Source organism: Penicillium daleae, assembly GCF_028827525.1.
Source record: "Penicillium daleae strain IBT 16125 chromosome Unknown utg000005l_segment0_segment0, whole genome shotgun sequence".
In the NCBI taxonomy this organism is placed as follows: Eukaryota; Fungi; Ascomycota; class Eurotiomycetes; order Eurotiales; family Aspergillaceae; genus Penicillium; species Penicillium daleae.
In genome coordinates, this window is record NW_026623153.1 from 1,011,295 (window position 1) to 1,027,612 (window position 16,318).

At 50.2% G+C, this 16,318-nt stretch overlaps 4 protein-coding genes across 4 annotated transcripts; 3 read left to right on the plus strand and 1 right to left on the minus strand.

Moving 5' to 3' along the window:
• Positions 1-933: 933 nt before the first annotated feature.
• On the plus strand, positions 934-1,989 carry N7458_004660 (uncharacterized protein; the record flags this gene model as incomplete). Its single annotated transcript, XM_056908042.1, has 1 exon — positions 934-1,989. The coding sequence occupies one exon, from the start codon at positions 934-936 to the stop codon at positions 1,987-1,989; it is 1,056 nt and encodes a 351-aa protein (XP_056766660.1).
• An 8,253-nt stretch (positions 1,990-10,242) lies between these two features.
• Positions 10,243-11,178, plus strand: N7458_004661 (cyclin family protein; the record flags this gene model as incomplete). The annotated part of the gene is made up of 1 exon (XM_056908043.1): positions 10,243-11,178. One exon carries the CDS (start codon positions 10,243-10,245, stop codon positions 11,176-11,178), a length of 936 nt encoding a protein of 311 aa, XP_056766661.1.
• Positions 11,179-11,950: 772 nt separating this feature from the next.
• Positions 11,951-12,548, plus strand: N7458_004662 (uncharacterized protein; the record flags this gene model as incomplete). Its single annotated transcript, XM_056908044.1, has 2 exons — positions 11,951-12,210; positions 12,263-12,548. 2 exons carry the CDS (start codon positions 11,951-11,953, stop codon positions 12,546-12,548), a joined length of 546 nt encoding a protein of 181 aa, XP_056766662.1.
• Positions 12,549-15,603: 3,055 nt separating this feature from the next.
• On the minus strand, positions 15,604-16,212 carry N7458_004663 (uncharacterized protein; the record flags this gene model as incomplete). The annotated part of the gene is made up of 1 exon (XM_056908045.1): positions 15,604-16,212. One exon carries the CDS (start codon positions 16,210-16,212, stop codon positions 15,604-15,606), a length of 609 nt encoding a protein of 202 aa, XP_056766663.1.
• Between the last annotated feature and the right edge of the window lie 106 nt (positions 16,213-16,318).

Sequence of the window (16,318 nt, forward strand, 5' to 3'; positions counted from 1 at the left end):
GTAAGCCTCCATTAATGAGAACGTGATCTCAAGAATAACATTGCAATAGGCTGTTGTGCTTGTCTATTTCCATGCTGTATCTTTGGAAAGACGACTTCGCGGTTGAAGGGAGAGAGGGAAAGCCATTGTAACGTTGATGTAATACGAAAAACTTCCTTCTTGCCGATAATGACACTGACCATACGCTTCTAGTGTTGTTCATTTTCGTTACTTACCACTTGCGGGCTCTACTGGATACCAGTAATGATGCAAAGAACAAAAATTAGGAAGCGCTTCCACATTAAAGGCTCACCCTTCAGAGATTGTGTGGAGTCTGTCTGTTGCACTTGCTGTGTTTTGGTGCAACATGAAAAACAGTCTCAAGTCCAGACTAATAATCAAGAGGGATATAATTCGGTGACGCAAATGGCTTACCCAGGGAATCAAAGGACTTGAGCTACATTATCTAGCGTGCTTTGTGGTTGACTATTCCGAACCGAGAATATGATCGATGCTTTTTCATGGACAAACAATATTGGAATGATTGTGAACAGCCTTACCGGCTTGATATTTCAGGGCCTGAAATAATGCTTATCCATGAACCATCTATCACAAGATACCAAATACCCTTAAACCATGACTATGTCGACCGACGGTAGAGAGCGGCTCGATCCGATTCCAAACTTGTCCATGATAGCGACGCTACAGGTAAATTCGAAATTGCCTACCATGTTCTCCACATAGAAATTTGTTCTAGAACCCTGAGCCAAGACATGGCATTCCAATTTCGGCTAGATAGTCCGGGGTTCGATCCATATCATAGGTCGAAGCAGTATAGCTGGATCCGTTATTGCCCTAGTGCTAGGGTCCCAGATAGTTTCTCTGTGTAAAATGTGGAAGGCAATTTCGAATTTAGCTGCAACCACAGAAAGCGAACACCCAAGAGAGATTGGGATGGATTCTCAACTTCCAGGCCCCGGGGCAGGCAGGAAGCCTTTCCCAACCCTCCGCCGACCGTCCTCTATCTCCAAATCCGCGACTCCCCCCACTCCACCCGAACGACCTACCCCACAACGTACCGTCGAGGAGAAATTCTTTATCTCGACCTCCTATTCCACCATCGCTGCCAGAGCTCTGTCTTTCCAAGGACAAGTTCTCAATGGCGTCACTCCGCTTCAACTGGCCCAAAACGGCTTTCACTACAAACCATACCCAAGATTCGGTGGTCTGGCCTGCTGCTTTGCTTGTCAATCCTTCAAACGCCTGGACAGCTTCCAAAGTGCACCTTTCCGAGAGACTCAGCAACTACATGTGGACAACTGCATATGGGAGGTTATCTACAGCGAGATAAAACAACATCTCGAACATACCACCAGTCTCGACATTTCAACCAACGTATCCCCTCTGCCTAGACAGTCAACTCCAAGCCACCATCCTACGGAATGCGAACCACTCAAGAAAACAACCACCGACGCCAGCACACAGACACCAACCCAATCGACACCAGCAGCACCCGCTATAGGAGAGAATTCTCCGAACACTAACCTCGACTCCTTCACTCAATCGCCGTCCGCCACAACCGACCTAGAACCACAAATAGCCCCACCAACCTACTCTCCGCAGCCTCCTCAACCGATCCCGCCTAACACCTCGCCCCAAAATCAACACACGACCTATGCTTCTGTCCTCCGGCAATCTGTCGCATCCACGCCAGGATCGATTCCTTCAACGCAAAAGTCTATCACTCTCGCAAAACCCGCGAAATCCGTACTCACAATCGAAGATCTTCACCGCCGTTTTCACAATAAGCCGTCACCGTTCCAGCTCGAGGATAAGCCAAAGCAACGTGCGACTAGACGAATTCGAATCAAAACCACCTCTGCAACACAGTCACTGTCCAAATTCTTAGCTTCAGCTTTGCCCGCGTTCTCGCGGTTCTTAACAGAAATGCAGCCAAAATCGGACGCTTGCTGTCCGTCTCACCGCAATTCCACCATAGCCGCGCCATAAGGGCAGCCTAACACCACAAATGGCAACAAGGCCACGACAGGCTTTACCAAGTGAGGCTCAAAGTTCACCGTTCAGGCAGTTTGGATCAATCTCAGGGATCAATCAAGTAGAAAGTAGTTGTATCCTGCATATCGTTCGCGAAGTTGGATTATAAACCACAGCCTGCTAGGCTAGGTACGGATTCGTATTTTGGCCTAGTTTGGTAAACCAACTGGTTATGAGCCCGAATTAGCGTAACCTTTGTGCACGCTGGTTCAAATCCCACAGTCAGCAGCAGGTTCAAGCACCCAGAGCCACCAGAAGAAGGCCTATGATTGGCCGCACAGCCAGGCAACAGAGCTTCATGCACCGCCCAGCCAAGCGTCTATGGTTTACGGGGGAGAGTTGGATTATAAACCACAGCCTGCTAGGCTAGGTACGGATTCGTATTTTGGCCTAGTTGGGTAAACCAACTCGCGAGGGGTCAGGGTAAATGATTTCACACACACACACACACAGCTGTACAGTCGTAGTAGTAGTAGTAGTATTCATTTACACTGGCCCCTCGCCGAAGCGATATGCAGTATACGACAACTATATATCCGAGTATGTACATTGAGAATGATCCACTTCCTGACATGAACTTAGAGCCTCGTCACGGCCTTTCGTGGCCCATTGCCGCTCCCATTGTTAGGCTGCCCTTATGGCGCACGACTGCGAAACCGCTGTGACGCCTCGGCGAAGTCCAATACGGCCTGAACCGTCTTGGCCCTCGAGACGATGTCTGGTTTACCTTGCTCACCTTCGTTTGAGCCTCCCAGCAGACTCGACACGCCACTCAGCGCGTCCCCAACTTTCCGTCTCAATTCTACCCTCAGCTCGCGGAGCCTCGGGCACTCCATCAGCACGTGGGCGACTGTCTCCTGCACACCGCATTCACACAGATCATCGTCGCGGAAGCCGAATTTCTTCGCGTAGGTAGATAACCAGTTGTGACCCGTGCGCAGCTGCGTCAGCAGGTAGGCGCGATTCCTAGGTAGATTCCCGTAGAGCTTTCTCGTGTACCGCGCTGGTAGGCCAGCGTCTATCTTTCGTAAGTGAGCACCTTTAGTGCTTGTCTTCCACTCTTGTCCCCACTGGGCATAAATTTTGCTGCGGACAAACGCGTTCTCCCTCGATAGTAGTGGTCGGAAGGGGTGGGTTTTACCCGGTTGCGCGGCTTCTTTGGCGAGTCGATCTGCAGTGTCGTTCCCTGGGTTTTCACAGTGCCCTGGAATCCATTGGAGGCGAAGTCTGATGTTCTCCCCTTGAACCTCGGTAGCTGCCTGGAGGATCGCATGGACGATGCGTTGTCCTGATTTATTCTTCACGTTCTCGATCGCCTGCAAGGCCGATTTACTGTCGCATAAGATTGTTGCTATTACAGGAACCCTGTTTACGGCGTTTGAGCGTTGGTGGAACAGTTTGAACACCATGTTGACCGCATAAAAGATGCCAATGAGTTCCGCTACGTGAACTGACCATCGGTCCATCGGCCCCACCTGAATCTGTTGAAATTCGGTCACCTCGTCATTTTCGTTGAGTGTGACGATGGCCGCCCCGAGGTGGCCCTCGCGCCCTGAGGCGTCCGAATAGACGATGGGGTCGGATGTGGCCCGTATGGTCTCAGCCCGTTGCCTTGCTGTCTCCCGGTCCGAATTGACTTCAATCTCCGCGAACGCCTCGGCACGCCATGGTGGTAGCGGTCTCGGGTCGATCGTTTCTAAGGTTGCTAACCTAGATGGGTCCATAGTCTTGAGAGTTTCCGCGAGGGGGAACCTGTAGCGTGATCTCATATTGTCCCTGCGTCTCTGGGCTCGTGATAAGGCACTCCAGATGGGGTGATCGCGAGGCAGAGTGTGTAGTCTTGCGATGGTGCGTTGCGCTCGGTGGCGGAGGCGGAGGTGTGTAGGAAGAATGTGGGCTTCCACCTCTAGCGTTGTTGTCGCTACCGTCCTGAATGCCGACAGAATCCGGATCAATAAGGCTCTCTGTATTGTGTTCAATTGTCGGAGGTGGGTCTTGTCCCGAAGCGGGTCATGCCAGACTGTCGATGCGTAGTCCACGATAGGCGTGACGCATGCTTGGTAGAGCTGTCGCATTTGTTCTGGACGCAGATGTCGTAGCCCACTCAAAGCGATAGTAACTTTAGTAGCACGTTTGATGGCCTGCTGAACGTGTTCCTTCCAGCGGAGTTCCTGATCAAACATCACCCCCAGCAGTTTTGCTGTAGGTGACGGCTTAATGTCGGTTCCCTCAAAGGTAAGTTGCCCTTCCAGGTGTTCTCCCCTCTTTCTGGTGAGGTGGATAAGCTCGGTTTTCTCTGCGGCGAAGCTAGATCCGGTTCGCCGTGCCCACTCCTCGATACGAGGGATATCTTCGGACTGCATAGTGGCTAGGTTTTCCTCGGCCGAGCGGCCTACTCGCCATCGGAAGTAGTCGTCAATGAATGCCGACGCGCCTCCGTGGGAGTCGACAGGTTGGTCGACTAGATCGGCGTTGAAGAATGCAAACAAGATAGGAGAGAGTGGAGACCCCTGCGCTAGTCCTGCGTGCGCGAGGGGCTCTGTCTCGGTACGGAAATCGTCGAATCCGATGTTGGCATAGCGGTCACTCATGAAGCTTGCAATCCACTTCCGTACCACTATCGGAATCCCTCTCGCCTGTAAAGAGTAGTCTAGGCTCACCCAGTTCACCCCGTTGAAGGCACCCTTGAGGTCGAACGAAATTAAAGTCACCACCTTGTGTTTGTACCACGCTTGGTCGATCGCATTAGACAGCACCAACAAGGCTTGCTCGGTGGTTCGGCCTGGGCGTCCGCCGAATTGGCTGTTCGGCAGTAGGCCGTGCTTTTCTGCCAGATAGGACAGTCGTCGCGCTATCACTGCTTCGAGAAGCTTGCCGAGTGTGTTCAGCAGTGAGATTGGTCGATAGGCGCCGGGAAGCGAGTAGTCTGGCTTGCCTGGCTTCCGCAGCACAATGATCTTCGCGCTGCGCCATTGTTTTGGATGGTGTCCTAAATCTACACATGCCGTGAAAATGCGGACGATAAAGGCTTTCAGGTGTACCCATAGTTTTTTCCAGACCAACATTGGTAGATTGTCCTCCCCTGGCGCTGTCGTCCCTTTCGCTGTCCTGAGTGATCGCTCAATCTCAAGTTCCGTGATTGGGTGCCATGGAAGCTCCGGGAGTGGCGAGGCTGGTGGGATGGGCTCGGGTGTGTTCATTGCGGGGAAGAACGCATCGAGGAACGCCTTTGCTTTGTCTTCGTTCTGGGTGATCTCCTCAGAGCCAGCTCGCAATGTTGGGGTACAACCCCATGTTTCCCGAGGCTTCATGTAGGTCGCGGCTTTCCAGAGCTTTCCTTCGCCCGCCTCGTCTAGGAATTGTCTCCAGTGTGCTGCTTTGGTTTTCTCGATAGTCCGGGTCCACGCTCGCCGCTTTTGTTGCATAGCCTCAAAGGCAGCCGTGGTGCTAGCATGGTCTCGGCCGAGCTCCGCGCAGCTCGCCTGCCACCTCCTGCGTAGTTGATTGACTTCAACTTGTTGCACTTTAAGATCGGGGGTAAACCATCTCTTGGAGTATGGCGTTGGACGCATGTCGGGTGTGAATCGGTCAACCGCCTGGGCCGTCGCTGATGTGAGCTCCTCCACCACTCGGTCGAGTGTTGGCCGGGTCTTAATCTCCCTCCATGGGGACATTTGACGAGCTACTTCCTCGCCAATTTTAGACCAGTCCGCCCGCTCGTACGCTTTCCTCGCTTTAGTTCTTGGCTTAGTCTGAGGCTGCAAATTCCATTCTGAGTAGGTGGCGCGGTGGTCAGATCCGTAATTCTCGTGGTATAGATGACATTTGACAAGCAGGTTCGGATTGTCTGTCACTGTCTGATCAATAGTTGAGTTTTGACCCGGGTTGTTCAAGGCCCAGTAGGTTGCCGTGCCTCGGGGGAGGCAGCCTTGGAGGTTGTGAGCCTGGAAAAAGTCGATTAGGTCGCTGGCGTCTTCGATGAACCTAGGCGCGATGTGATTGCCGCCCCACATCGGATGGTGTCGATTGAAGTCGCCGGAAACAATGATACTGGTCGAGCGCTGCTCGTTTTGGGTGGCAGCTGCGATGGAGCTCTGAATCGCGGTGAGGACTGGCAACGCTGATGCGTCATCGCCGGTGAAAAGTGGTACTGGCGGTATGTAGATAGAAAAGAGAAGTATTTGAGAGTTAGCTGTCCATATCTTGATGGCTGCGGCGTCTGGGTGGTCGCATAGTATTTGACGGTGCGAGGAGGTGGAGATTCGTCTGTTGACGTAGATCAGGCTGCGAAACCGACCAGCGTCGAGCTGTGCGGTAGGCCGATATAGTCGCCAGGCGCTGTGATTGACGTGTGTGCGGTACGTGGTGATGGAGGGCTCCTGGATCAGAAGAACATCCAGATATTGACTTTGAGTATCATTGATCAGTGCCTCCATTCTTGGTCCAGATTTCATCATGTTCAACTGTAGGATGCGGAGGTTTCTCTCTAGCATCTGACGGGGTTGGAGGTCGCTGGTCCTGGACACTGTCGATCGCCAGTTGGATGTTCGCCATTACAATCCAAGCACCGCGCTCTCACTCCCGGTGGGCATCGTTCACGCTCGTGCTGACCTGCACAGTGTCCGCATCGAGGCGTTTCCTTGCACGCCCATGCTAGGTGTCCGAACCGTTGGCACCGAAAACATCTCTTTTTCTTGATCTCACGTCTCTCAACGTGAGGAATGTAGTGCTGGTTGACAACGAAGCCGTTCCGTAACATATGTTCTGCTCCGTCTGCGGAGTCAAACCAGATTCCCAACGATGCGAACTTCCCCAAGGCCTTATCTTTCGCTTTCATCCAGGCCAGTTCATCAATGTGGAAACCGAGTTCCGCCAAGTCATTATCGTTGATGATCTTCTCCGCTGCCTGGGTGGCCCCTGTTTCCAGGTCAAATTCCTCGGTAGGGGTACGGTGGACTACAACGCCGAATCGTGGTTTGACCAGTTTCGTGTTGTTGCCTAGTTTACGTAGCCATCCAGTGTTATTGCGCGCTGCTTCAGCCGACTCCATATTTTTGAATCGAATAAGATAGCCGGTCTTGGTGGTGCCAATGCCTGCCACTTGGGCGTCTTGCGTTGCATCGTCGCTTTGCAATGCAGTGCGAATGTGGGTGTTGACGACGTCGGTGGGAAGATATCGTCCAAATGCGTTCCCGTCGCTGTCTTCATTGTCTCTTGGATCAACAAAGGTTCTCTGGGTGCTGATTCGGACGCAGTTTTGCTCTTTCTCGGGTTGTTGGGGGTTCGGCGAGGGTGTGGCATTGCTGCCATTGGCTGCGACTGCTGCCCAGGACTTAGTCGCGGTCGCTGCTGGGGCGCTTTCGAGCTGCACCCGTAAAGCTTTCACTTCCTCGTGGAGCCTTTCGTTTTGTTCCTGGAGGACGTTCTGGTTGTGTTTGATCTCCTGGAGTTCGTTTTGGGTAGCAGCGATGGTCGTAGTTTGGTGGCGGATGACGTCCTTCAGCGTGCTGATCAGTTTCCACACCTCCTTGGTAGTGATTCGACCGGCTGGATCCGACGGAGCGAAGATATCTCCACTCCGGGTTCGCTTCCGGCTTTCGACGGTAGTTCTGGCTTCGAGGTCGTCCGTGAAGCTGGCGATGGTTTCTTGCGTGTTTGTGGGAGGGGTCTCGGGCCCTCCCGCGGGTGGGTCCGCCATCCGTCAGGGGTTAGTTCCCGCTCGGTACACAACGCAGCAGCTGTATATAGCCTTAATATCGACCACAACGTTCCTTGATGCGGTACTTCGATTGATCCCATGTACCACTAAAGTACCTTGAAGTACAGCTCCTGTGACTCCATCAGTTACAGTAGGTTCATGGGATACAGTACTTCCCCAGCTGTACAGTCATTCTCGAAATCGCCTTGACCAATATACACTGAGAAACTCTTTCCCAACCCCACCGCCAAGCCCTTAGCGCAGATCATTTATTGAGCAACCGCACTTAGTTGAGGGCCGTCGTAAATTGCGACTTATATAGTACAGTGATTTATAGCCTAGGAATCAAGGCGCAGACAGCAATCTTACAGCAGGGAATACAATACCCTACAAATATATTTTACCACCGTGCTCAACTAAGTGTGGTCTGCTCAATACATGATCTGCGCTAAGGCCTTGGCGGTGGGGCCGAGAAAGAGAGTCTCAGTGTGTACTGGTCAAGGCGATTTCGAGAATGACTGTAACCACAGCGCCATCCACCCCCTCTATCTACTGTAAGGATGGACTAAAGTCGGTTTCCTATCCTTGTGTTCAGTCGTAGGCAGCAGAGACAATCTGTAGGCAGCAGCTGTGCTACCTTTTGCTGTGTTGATCACGCTATACGTGAATTCGTTCACGATACCTGATCTTGACAATACTTAAAGAAATCTACACTAGGAGAACAGATTTCAAAGAGACAAGCAAGTAAGATTTGCCTGCACATAGTCGAAGGCATCCAGATACCCTATCAACTGGACCACAGCGGCGCATACCATCAGGACGTGGAAGATCGAATGGGAGCGCCATAGGTCGAATTTGCCTTGATATCGACTTTCGGGAAACCTGGTCTTCAGAACCACATGTGTTAGTATAGGGCCAATTCCTCAAGGTAGTTGCGGCGAGTGGTAGGATCAGCGCCCCGATCAGATGAGTATACACATTGCAAGACTCATTGTGCAAAGAGGTCAGGCTGTTAAATATGTCCATATAGTCTGCTTTCGCTGGTCGATAGCCACTGAGGATATACTTGTTATCGAACTGCCATTCAGAGATATCCTGCCATGTTACAGTACGGTTCCTGCTTTATCCACACGGGGTACAGTATTTCGCAGTGCTCATATTGACTTTCGGCTTGAGTTCTGGCTTCTCCTGAGATATCTGAACTGCACCGCCGATGAAGCGCCCCCAGGGGAACAAAGGGGGAGTAGACGATGTAATTAAGATGCACCAAGAGATTTGGCTGGCCAAAGGAGGTAAGAGGAACGGAAAAGCGCGTTGGAAAGAATATGCGACGTAATAATAGTACGGGTAAAGGCGTCTTAGTGAAGAAATTGCTGGGCGGAGATATTTTCCATTGGCCGCTACGGTCACAATCCAAAATCTAACAGACCTTCTGGCTATAGCAGACAAATACAAAGTTGTGAATCTGTGCACCAGGAAATTAAACGTGATAAACTAAGTGTTACGTATTGTTCATGTTCATCGAGGCAGTGTTCGTGGAAGAGGGTGTGCGCTTGGGATAATATTTGTGCAACATACTATTTGTTCATGATGTTGTTCTGTTAGAGTAATCATCATTCAAAATCATATTTGTTAGAATCATGTCCTCCAAGAAAACTTCCGCCGTGATAAACTTCATTTAAAGTTCGTTGGGCATTCTGCTGTCGCTTCTCTTAACCAAATGGGGGTAAACAAAAGGTCTCACGCGTTTCAGCCTCTGTTCACTGTCGATGGATCCCAGTGGCGCTGTTGTCTGTACGGTATTGCTACCGTGGCAACAGCAGAATTTTTCTGTACTACTCCTTGCATAGGGTCATGGCGCTAGCCTGTCGTAGTGTGAACCTTCCGTGTGTAATAATCCGCTGGTCGGTGGCTTTCCAGCTGATTAAAATTCGCCCAGTCTTCTGGAGAGGACCGTACAATTGTTTAAAAAGTAATCCGTTCAGGTGACAGATTGACCCGTCATCAACATCAGAGTGTCCTATGCAGTGATGATGGGGCCGTCCCGTTTTGGAACACCACCGAGTAAGTCACAAATTCGGCCTGAAATCTTAGCGATATTCTCTCGTATCAATGTCTGGCCCAACGTAGCGTCAATTTGGCAGAGAGATGGATGCAGCCCAGCGTTTTCCAATGGTCGTACTTGTTGGGGGAATTCTTATGGAAGCTTTCTTTCACGGCACCGATCAATAAGTGACATCAGGGATTCGCCATCATTTGCTACGATTATACACGCCTCCACTGCGCCACCTTGATGGTCAACTTGCTTTGTTATTACAACGTGAGCTAAACTTTTATACGAATTTCAGCGTTCAGTTACTTCGGTCGTCCTCACCGTATCTCTGCTAGACGGGATCATAATAATACTACGATTTCCAAATCGAATCATTCCATCTTCCGTTCTTTTGCTCATTGAGCACTCTTGACTGGACTGCGGTAGCCAACTCGTAACTGAATGATCCACCATCTCCATGGATTTGTCTACACTTTCAGATACGTCGGGGACGGATACTTTGGGTTTGCGCATCTCTTCCTCGATCTTGTCGCTTGGCGTCTTGCAGAGCTCAGTCTCGACCACCCCGATGAATCCCATCGACATGAAGTGGGAGCATGAAGGCGAGACACTCGGAAAACCTTCAGGTATATGTTCTCGCACATTCGCCAAAGGACCTCCATCCAATCTTGGTGACGCCATACCTGCCAAGTTGGGCAAGCATCCCCGACGCACCAAAGTAACGATGAACGGTTCTGCAGCGTGGCGCTCGCCGCGTCTGCTCGGGAGCCTCCAGCGGAAATCAAATTTCGTCGATAGACTTGTCGGTAAGCTTGATTGTTGCGTCTCCTTCGGCATCCGTGCCATGCCCCACACCCCGCTAAATCTCTCATTTCGTCCTGGAGACTTAACATCGCAAATCGTGGAACATACCTGGCCGCTTTCCGCTGCAACATCGCATAGTTATGCAGCCGGTAGTTCTATTACCGTTTTCCCCTTGCGTATATTCATCCAGGAAGTCCTTCGTCGCGCACGTACTAGCTACTCGACCCTCCGCCTGGCGTTATATTACATGATTAAGATTAAGCCCAAGCTGCTGCATGACTTGAACCAGGGACAGTCTCGGGGTCAGTCGCGTATGTGGGCCAGGCAGTGTGGCCGCCGCATGTTCTTGACGGCTCTGATTCTGGCTTCCAAGTATTTGCAAGACGATAGCTATTCCAACCGCACATGGAGCAAAATCTCCGGCTTCGAAATATCGGAGATTAACAACGATGAGTTACTGTTTCTTGACGCAATTTGTTGGCGTCTGCACGTCTGTGAAGCTACCTTCCGGCGTTGGACCAATCTCGTCCTGAAGTTGACCCTTAGTGCTAGCGACCTCCCTTGTAGACTTGAATATATCATCCACTAGCTACTAAACTTGTCGATTCGCTCCACATTGCGTGGACAGACCCCAGCTAGTCACCAACATGCCTAGAACAGTGGAGTGCCTCGCTTGGGAACAGGCCATCTGCCACGACCGACACATTTTGAAAGAGAAATCTGGAAGGCACATTGATTGAACCTCACAGTAGGTAGGTTCTTCGCTGTGGAATCCGTCTGCTCCACCGACTGAGTCGCTCACATCCCAGCCGTATAGCACCGCAAGGATCAAGCAGCGGCTCTCATTACAGCCCCTAAACAGTCGTTTGCAACCGACCTGGCAGCATTTCCGTGTATTAGAGCGAGATAAAATGGGTAAATAAAGTCATCATCTTTGAATTGGGAGAATATCAGTTCTCACACAGGCAGGCCAAAAGCGGAATCTGGGATCTTTTCGCTTCCTTTACTGTAGGTTAGCTGAATATACTCTTGTATCAAGAAATGTTAGGTTTTCAACAGGTTGGCAGTTTAAGGCAAGATAAATGTTTAGTATTGTTCACTAAGCATTTTGTTCTGTGATGTTCAAGTCACATCATTTATAAACAGCAATGTAGTATGTATCAAAATCTAAGCCCAGTAAGGGATTATTAAACAAGGATTCGATCATTAAACATAGTAACTCACCTTCAACTAATGACTGAGGCTTTGGGAGAAATATAAAGCCTTGCTAGTACAATTGACTCTTCGCCCATTCGACTTTCCATTGCATACATCCCACTCCAAAAGGCAAACAACCCATAAGCTCATGAAGACGACGAATAATGTCGCACCATTGCCCACCACGATCACAGAGAGCAGCCAGATCCCAACATCTCTCATGTCAACCCTCCAAAGTGTGGCTACCTGAAGAGGACATTAAATTAATTCATCTTCGAAGCAAGGGATGGCAATGGCCCGCGATCAGCCGAATGCTACCTGGGAAATCGCAATCGTGTTGTCGTCTCCGATACAAAGGCCACCTTAATCGATCTCCACAATGGACTGAGGAGAGAAAAGATTCTCTTTCACGAGAATACGCAAAGTTAGTAAATGATACTGTATCTTCTTCTTAAGCTAATAATTCCGGTATTTAGGCTCCGGGAGCATATATGGTCGATGATAGGAGAGAAATCAGGCATTCCCTGGAGAGCAGCGGAGGCTATGCATTGGCATCTAGGGGAGCAGGAGATAGCACGTCGTGCTCAAGTGACATCTTTCAATATAAACTATAGTGAGGAGCGTCGCGGCACGCGCGTTGCGGACCAGGGTGCGAAAGACGCTTCAACCAAAGGGGAAGGAAGGGTGAATAGAGCCATTACGTTGCCCTCCATTACAACACTTTTCCCAGATATTCTCAAGAATTGCCAGTCTACTGGGTGATTTGCTTGGACTGAACATTGAAAGTGGAAGATGCGCAAGACACTCAGAGCTTCTCTTTCCTGGTACTTGCTGTACTCTCACAATTTTATCAAGAATTATTCTCATCTCTTCCGTTATTTGCCGCGAAATAAATTATATTCCAGGAACTATAATACAGTAGAGTACCTTTCAGAAACAAGAGTGACTTATCGTTGTAATTGGTATTGTACCAGCACACTGCCAAGAGAGTATTTTGGGACCAGGGTATCGGCGATAGGTAAAGAGTACTCTTAATTTAGAATTTCAGATTGATTTGAAGGTAAATGAAGTATGTAAACTAATCTCGAGCAGATCTCAGTACTACCCTGTTCACTGCGAGCAGTTTTCTAGGCAAAGGCACCTTCCAAATTACATTTTGCTACGTATATTGTTAGGTCCATCTAAGTTTGTGCGCACGACAGTAAGCCATGGCCTAGAAGACCACAGAACCTTTCATTTGTATTAATTCTCTGCTCGAGCGGGATACTGTACAAAGGGTATATCGCTCCCAGCACCTGTTCCTTGAAGGACTTCGTGGATTGATGGAATTGTCCATCTTCCTTCCACTGGGTGGGACAGCGGTGAATTTGCAAAAGTTGACGCAGGTTGCTGATTACAGGAGCCCACAGGGCATACCGTAGAAGGGTCTCCATGAATAGATCGGTTGTCGTTCGGCAACCATGCAGTGCTTCCAAATCCTGAGTTTTCCCTGTTGATGGATTGTGGGACTGGCGAACGACTGCGACGAACCGCTGTTACATCAATTTCATGTGCTGGGCTGTGTTCGGCTCGAAGAAACCGATTGTAGACACTGGTCTCCGTGTTATTTCCAAGAGGCCTTTTGCCTGCTGATATGGCCATGGCCGGAGCTTTGGGTATCTGCCAATTTGTGGGTTTCTTGTAACCCTCACACCTCTTACCTGCCCCCATACAATTCGCACCTGAGGTTGTCTGTCAGCGAAGCACTCTTGTTGGAGGATGTAATTCTTCACTCTGTGTGCAAAATGGCTTACATACAAGATGGCTTCCGCTCATCACATTTCTTTCTTCTTGAGCGACAGGTTATACAGCCAGTCTTGGACCTGCGGCTGAATGCACGCTTTCTCTTTGGTTGAATTATATGGTCTCGGGCATGTAAGTCACTCTGCAGAGGCTCAGCAGCCGGTGCAGAAATCGTACTACGATGTGTTTCCTCGCTTGATATCTCACCAGCGGACTGCAACGCAAGGTCATCAGTGAGTGGTGTCTGTTCCGCGTAGCTCGAGTCCCGCACATTGTTTCCCGGCTGTCTTTCCGCGGAAGTCGCGGAACGAACCTCATCTCCATTGTTATTGATCTCCTCAAAAAGCTGCCATGCGGAGCCATTCCGTGCATTTTGCTGGCCGTCAGTAGACGATGGCTTCCCTTGCCTTCCAATCGTCAAATCTGATTCAGTTGCGACCACAAATTCCCCCTCACCACTCGTCATTTCTCTAGAAGGAGAGGAGGGTGTTCTTGACATTGAACCCCGTGTCCCCACCTGATTGTTTGAGATGGTTTCGCTCGGCGAAAATTCCTTTTGGCCAGCGACGCCCGTGTCCTGCGGTGCCCCGTTGTTCCGCCCGGCTGTGTGAGAATCGCCATTTTGTTGCTCTTGGGATATTGAGTTCAAAGTAGCCACTGGCAATGGTAAGTGGTTGGCGGACTTGAGATTGAGCTTTTGGAAAAGAGTCGAGCCAATATTTGCATTATTGCTTCCCTTTTCGTCTCCCGGAGCTTTCTCTTTCGAGCAGGCCCCAGTAACGTTCGCATCATCCGTCGTCGCCGGGATGTGGTGCGGAATAGGAATGGAAAATGTGTCCGTGGTAGAATTTGGACTAAGCGTTGGGCTCCTTGGTACTGTACAGTAAACAGTCTTAGAATTCTGATGATCATTTTGAGAATAGCACGTACTCACTTCCTGTGTTGGCTCCATCGGAAGACTCAGCCGCCGGTAAGATTCTTTGTTGGACTGCGATAGGCTCGTCCAGATCCGATGGCACGGTTGACTGGCAACTCAAGACAGAACGGTCCGCTGGCTCTATACCCAAAAGTAGATCAGCAAAGTTTTCAACGCCATTCTGCGATCCAAATGGTACGTAGTACGTAATTGGAAACAATTATGGGACTTCTCACCTGACCATGAGTCTTGCGATCCATCAATACATTGATTGTCTGAACCGCATCCAATTGGCTGGAAGACCGAAGACTGAAGATCTGGGGAGACTGTTGCCAGGGGTTCTTTTCTTTGATGGACTTTTTCCTTCGAATACACGGGCACCTCTTGAACAGCAGGTCTATACCCGCAGCCACCCAGTCGGGTAACCGCCAGGTGCTGGCAATCCGGTTCAACGACCGGTTCAGGACTGCTGTCTCCTTTCTCTGGGAGTGATCCGCCTTCTTGGGGCTCTTGCCACGGTGATGCCTTCTCGAATGCAGTCTCCATAGTCTGAGTTCCTGACGATATCTGTTGGCGTGGACAGAGCGATCTAGAAATGATGCCCAACGCCACAGAGAGTTGGGTAGGATCAGTAGATTCCCCGGGGACGGGAAGTTTCACGGCCGGAGGAAGTATCTCGGTGGCGGCATGCCTTCCATGCGAAGCCTTATTCTTTTTGTTGCATAAATAGCCACAGCCTTGTTTGTAGAGTTCGGCTTGTAATGAGTCATAGCTTCGATCCAGGCCCGAGCACAGAAAGTATTTTTCCTGAATTTCTTTCTTGGAGAGGTTCCGATGTTGCTCAAACCAGCCGGGCAAATCCCTGGCCTCTTCGGGAGTCCAGAAGTGGTTTTGGCCTGAAGAGGTTATCAGTGGTTTTGCAAAACTATCTGATAAATGTCAGGTCTACCTTTCCTTTTCCTGCCTTGCTTAGCCATGGGAGATCCATCTGGGTTCTTGGATGTAATGGTTGCGCCCGAGCCGGTTGGAGTACATTCACCCGAAATATTTCCCTCCAGCCCGAACATTATGTACTTTTGTTGCAATTTTTCCATCCTTCCAGACAGCCCTATCAATACGTCATCGATTGTTTGATTCACTAAATTCGCACAGGTCAGCAGAGTGGTCGGCTGAAGGTGGACTGCACGAACATCGCTCAATGAGATCTCTCCAGGGCGCTATTTGAGATCGAGTCAATTTGACAATATTGACTTCCGATGCGACATCGCTAGGATATGAATGAGGGTCAGCAATCTGCCGTGGAAGACCGGTTGTAATAAACTCATGGTCCTGTTTTGACACCTCCACTTTACCCTTATCCACCCGGACATGGTAGTTGCCATCAGCCTGCTGTTCCGATTCATATGTTGAGGATAGGACAACATCGGCCCAGTGAATAATGCATCTGGCCTGGTCGGCCTCCAATGCACGCGGCTTGCTCTCTGTGAATAAGGACTGAAGTCTTTCCGCTTTGAGATCGCTGGCAAGAGGAACTTCAAACAGTCGCGCAAGGTTCATGTCTGCTTGCAGAACAGTTTGATAAGACTGCAGTAGTTCAAGAGTAGAACGCAACGCTGTTTCTGGCAGAACCAAGTGACGAAGATATGACCGAGCATGTAAATCCCCGGTGCTTGGGCGAAGTGCTTCTGTCTCCCTACGCTGGGGTTCTTGACTCGGGTCAGGGGGCATTTTGGTCAAGCCCTGCTGGTTATGAGATACCAGAGCAATAGATGTCCGCGACACTTTGCACAAAGATGAATGATGGAACTTTCAGTGGGAGTAGAGTGCAGTCTGA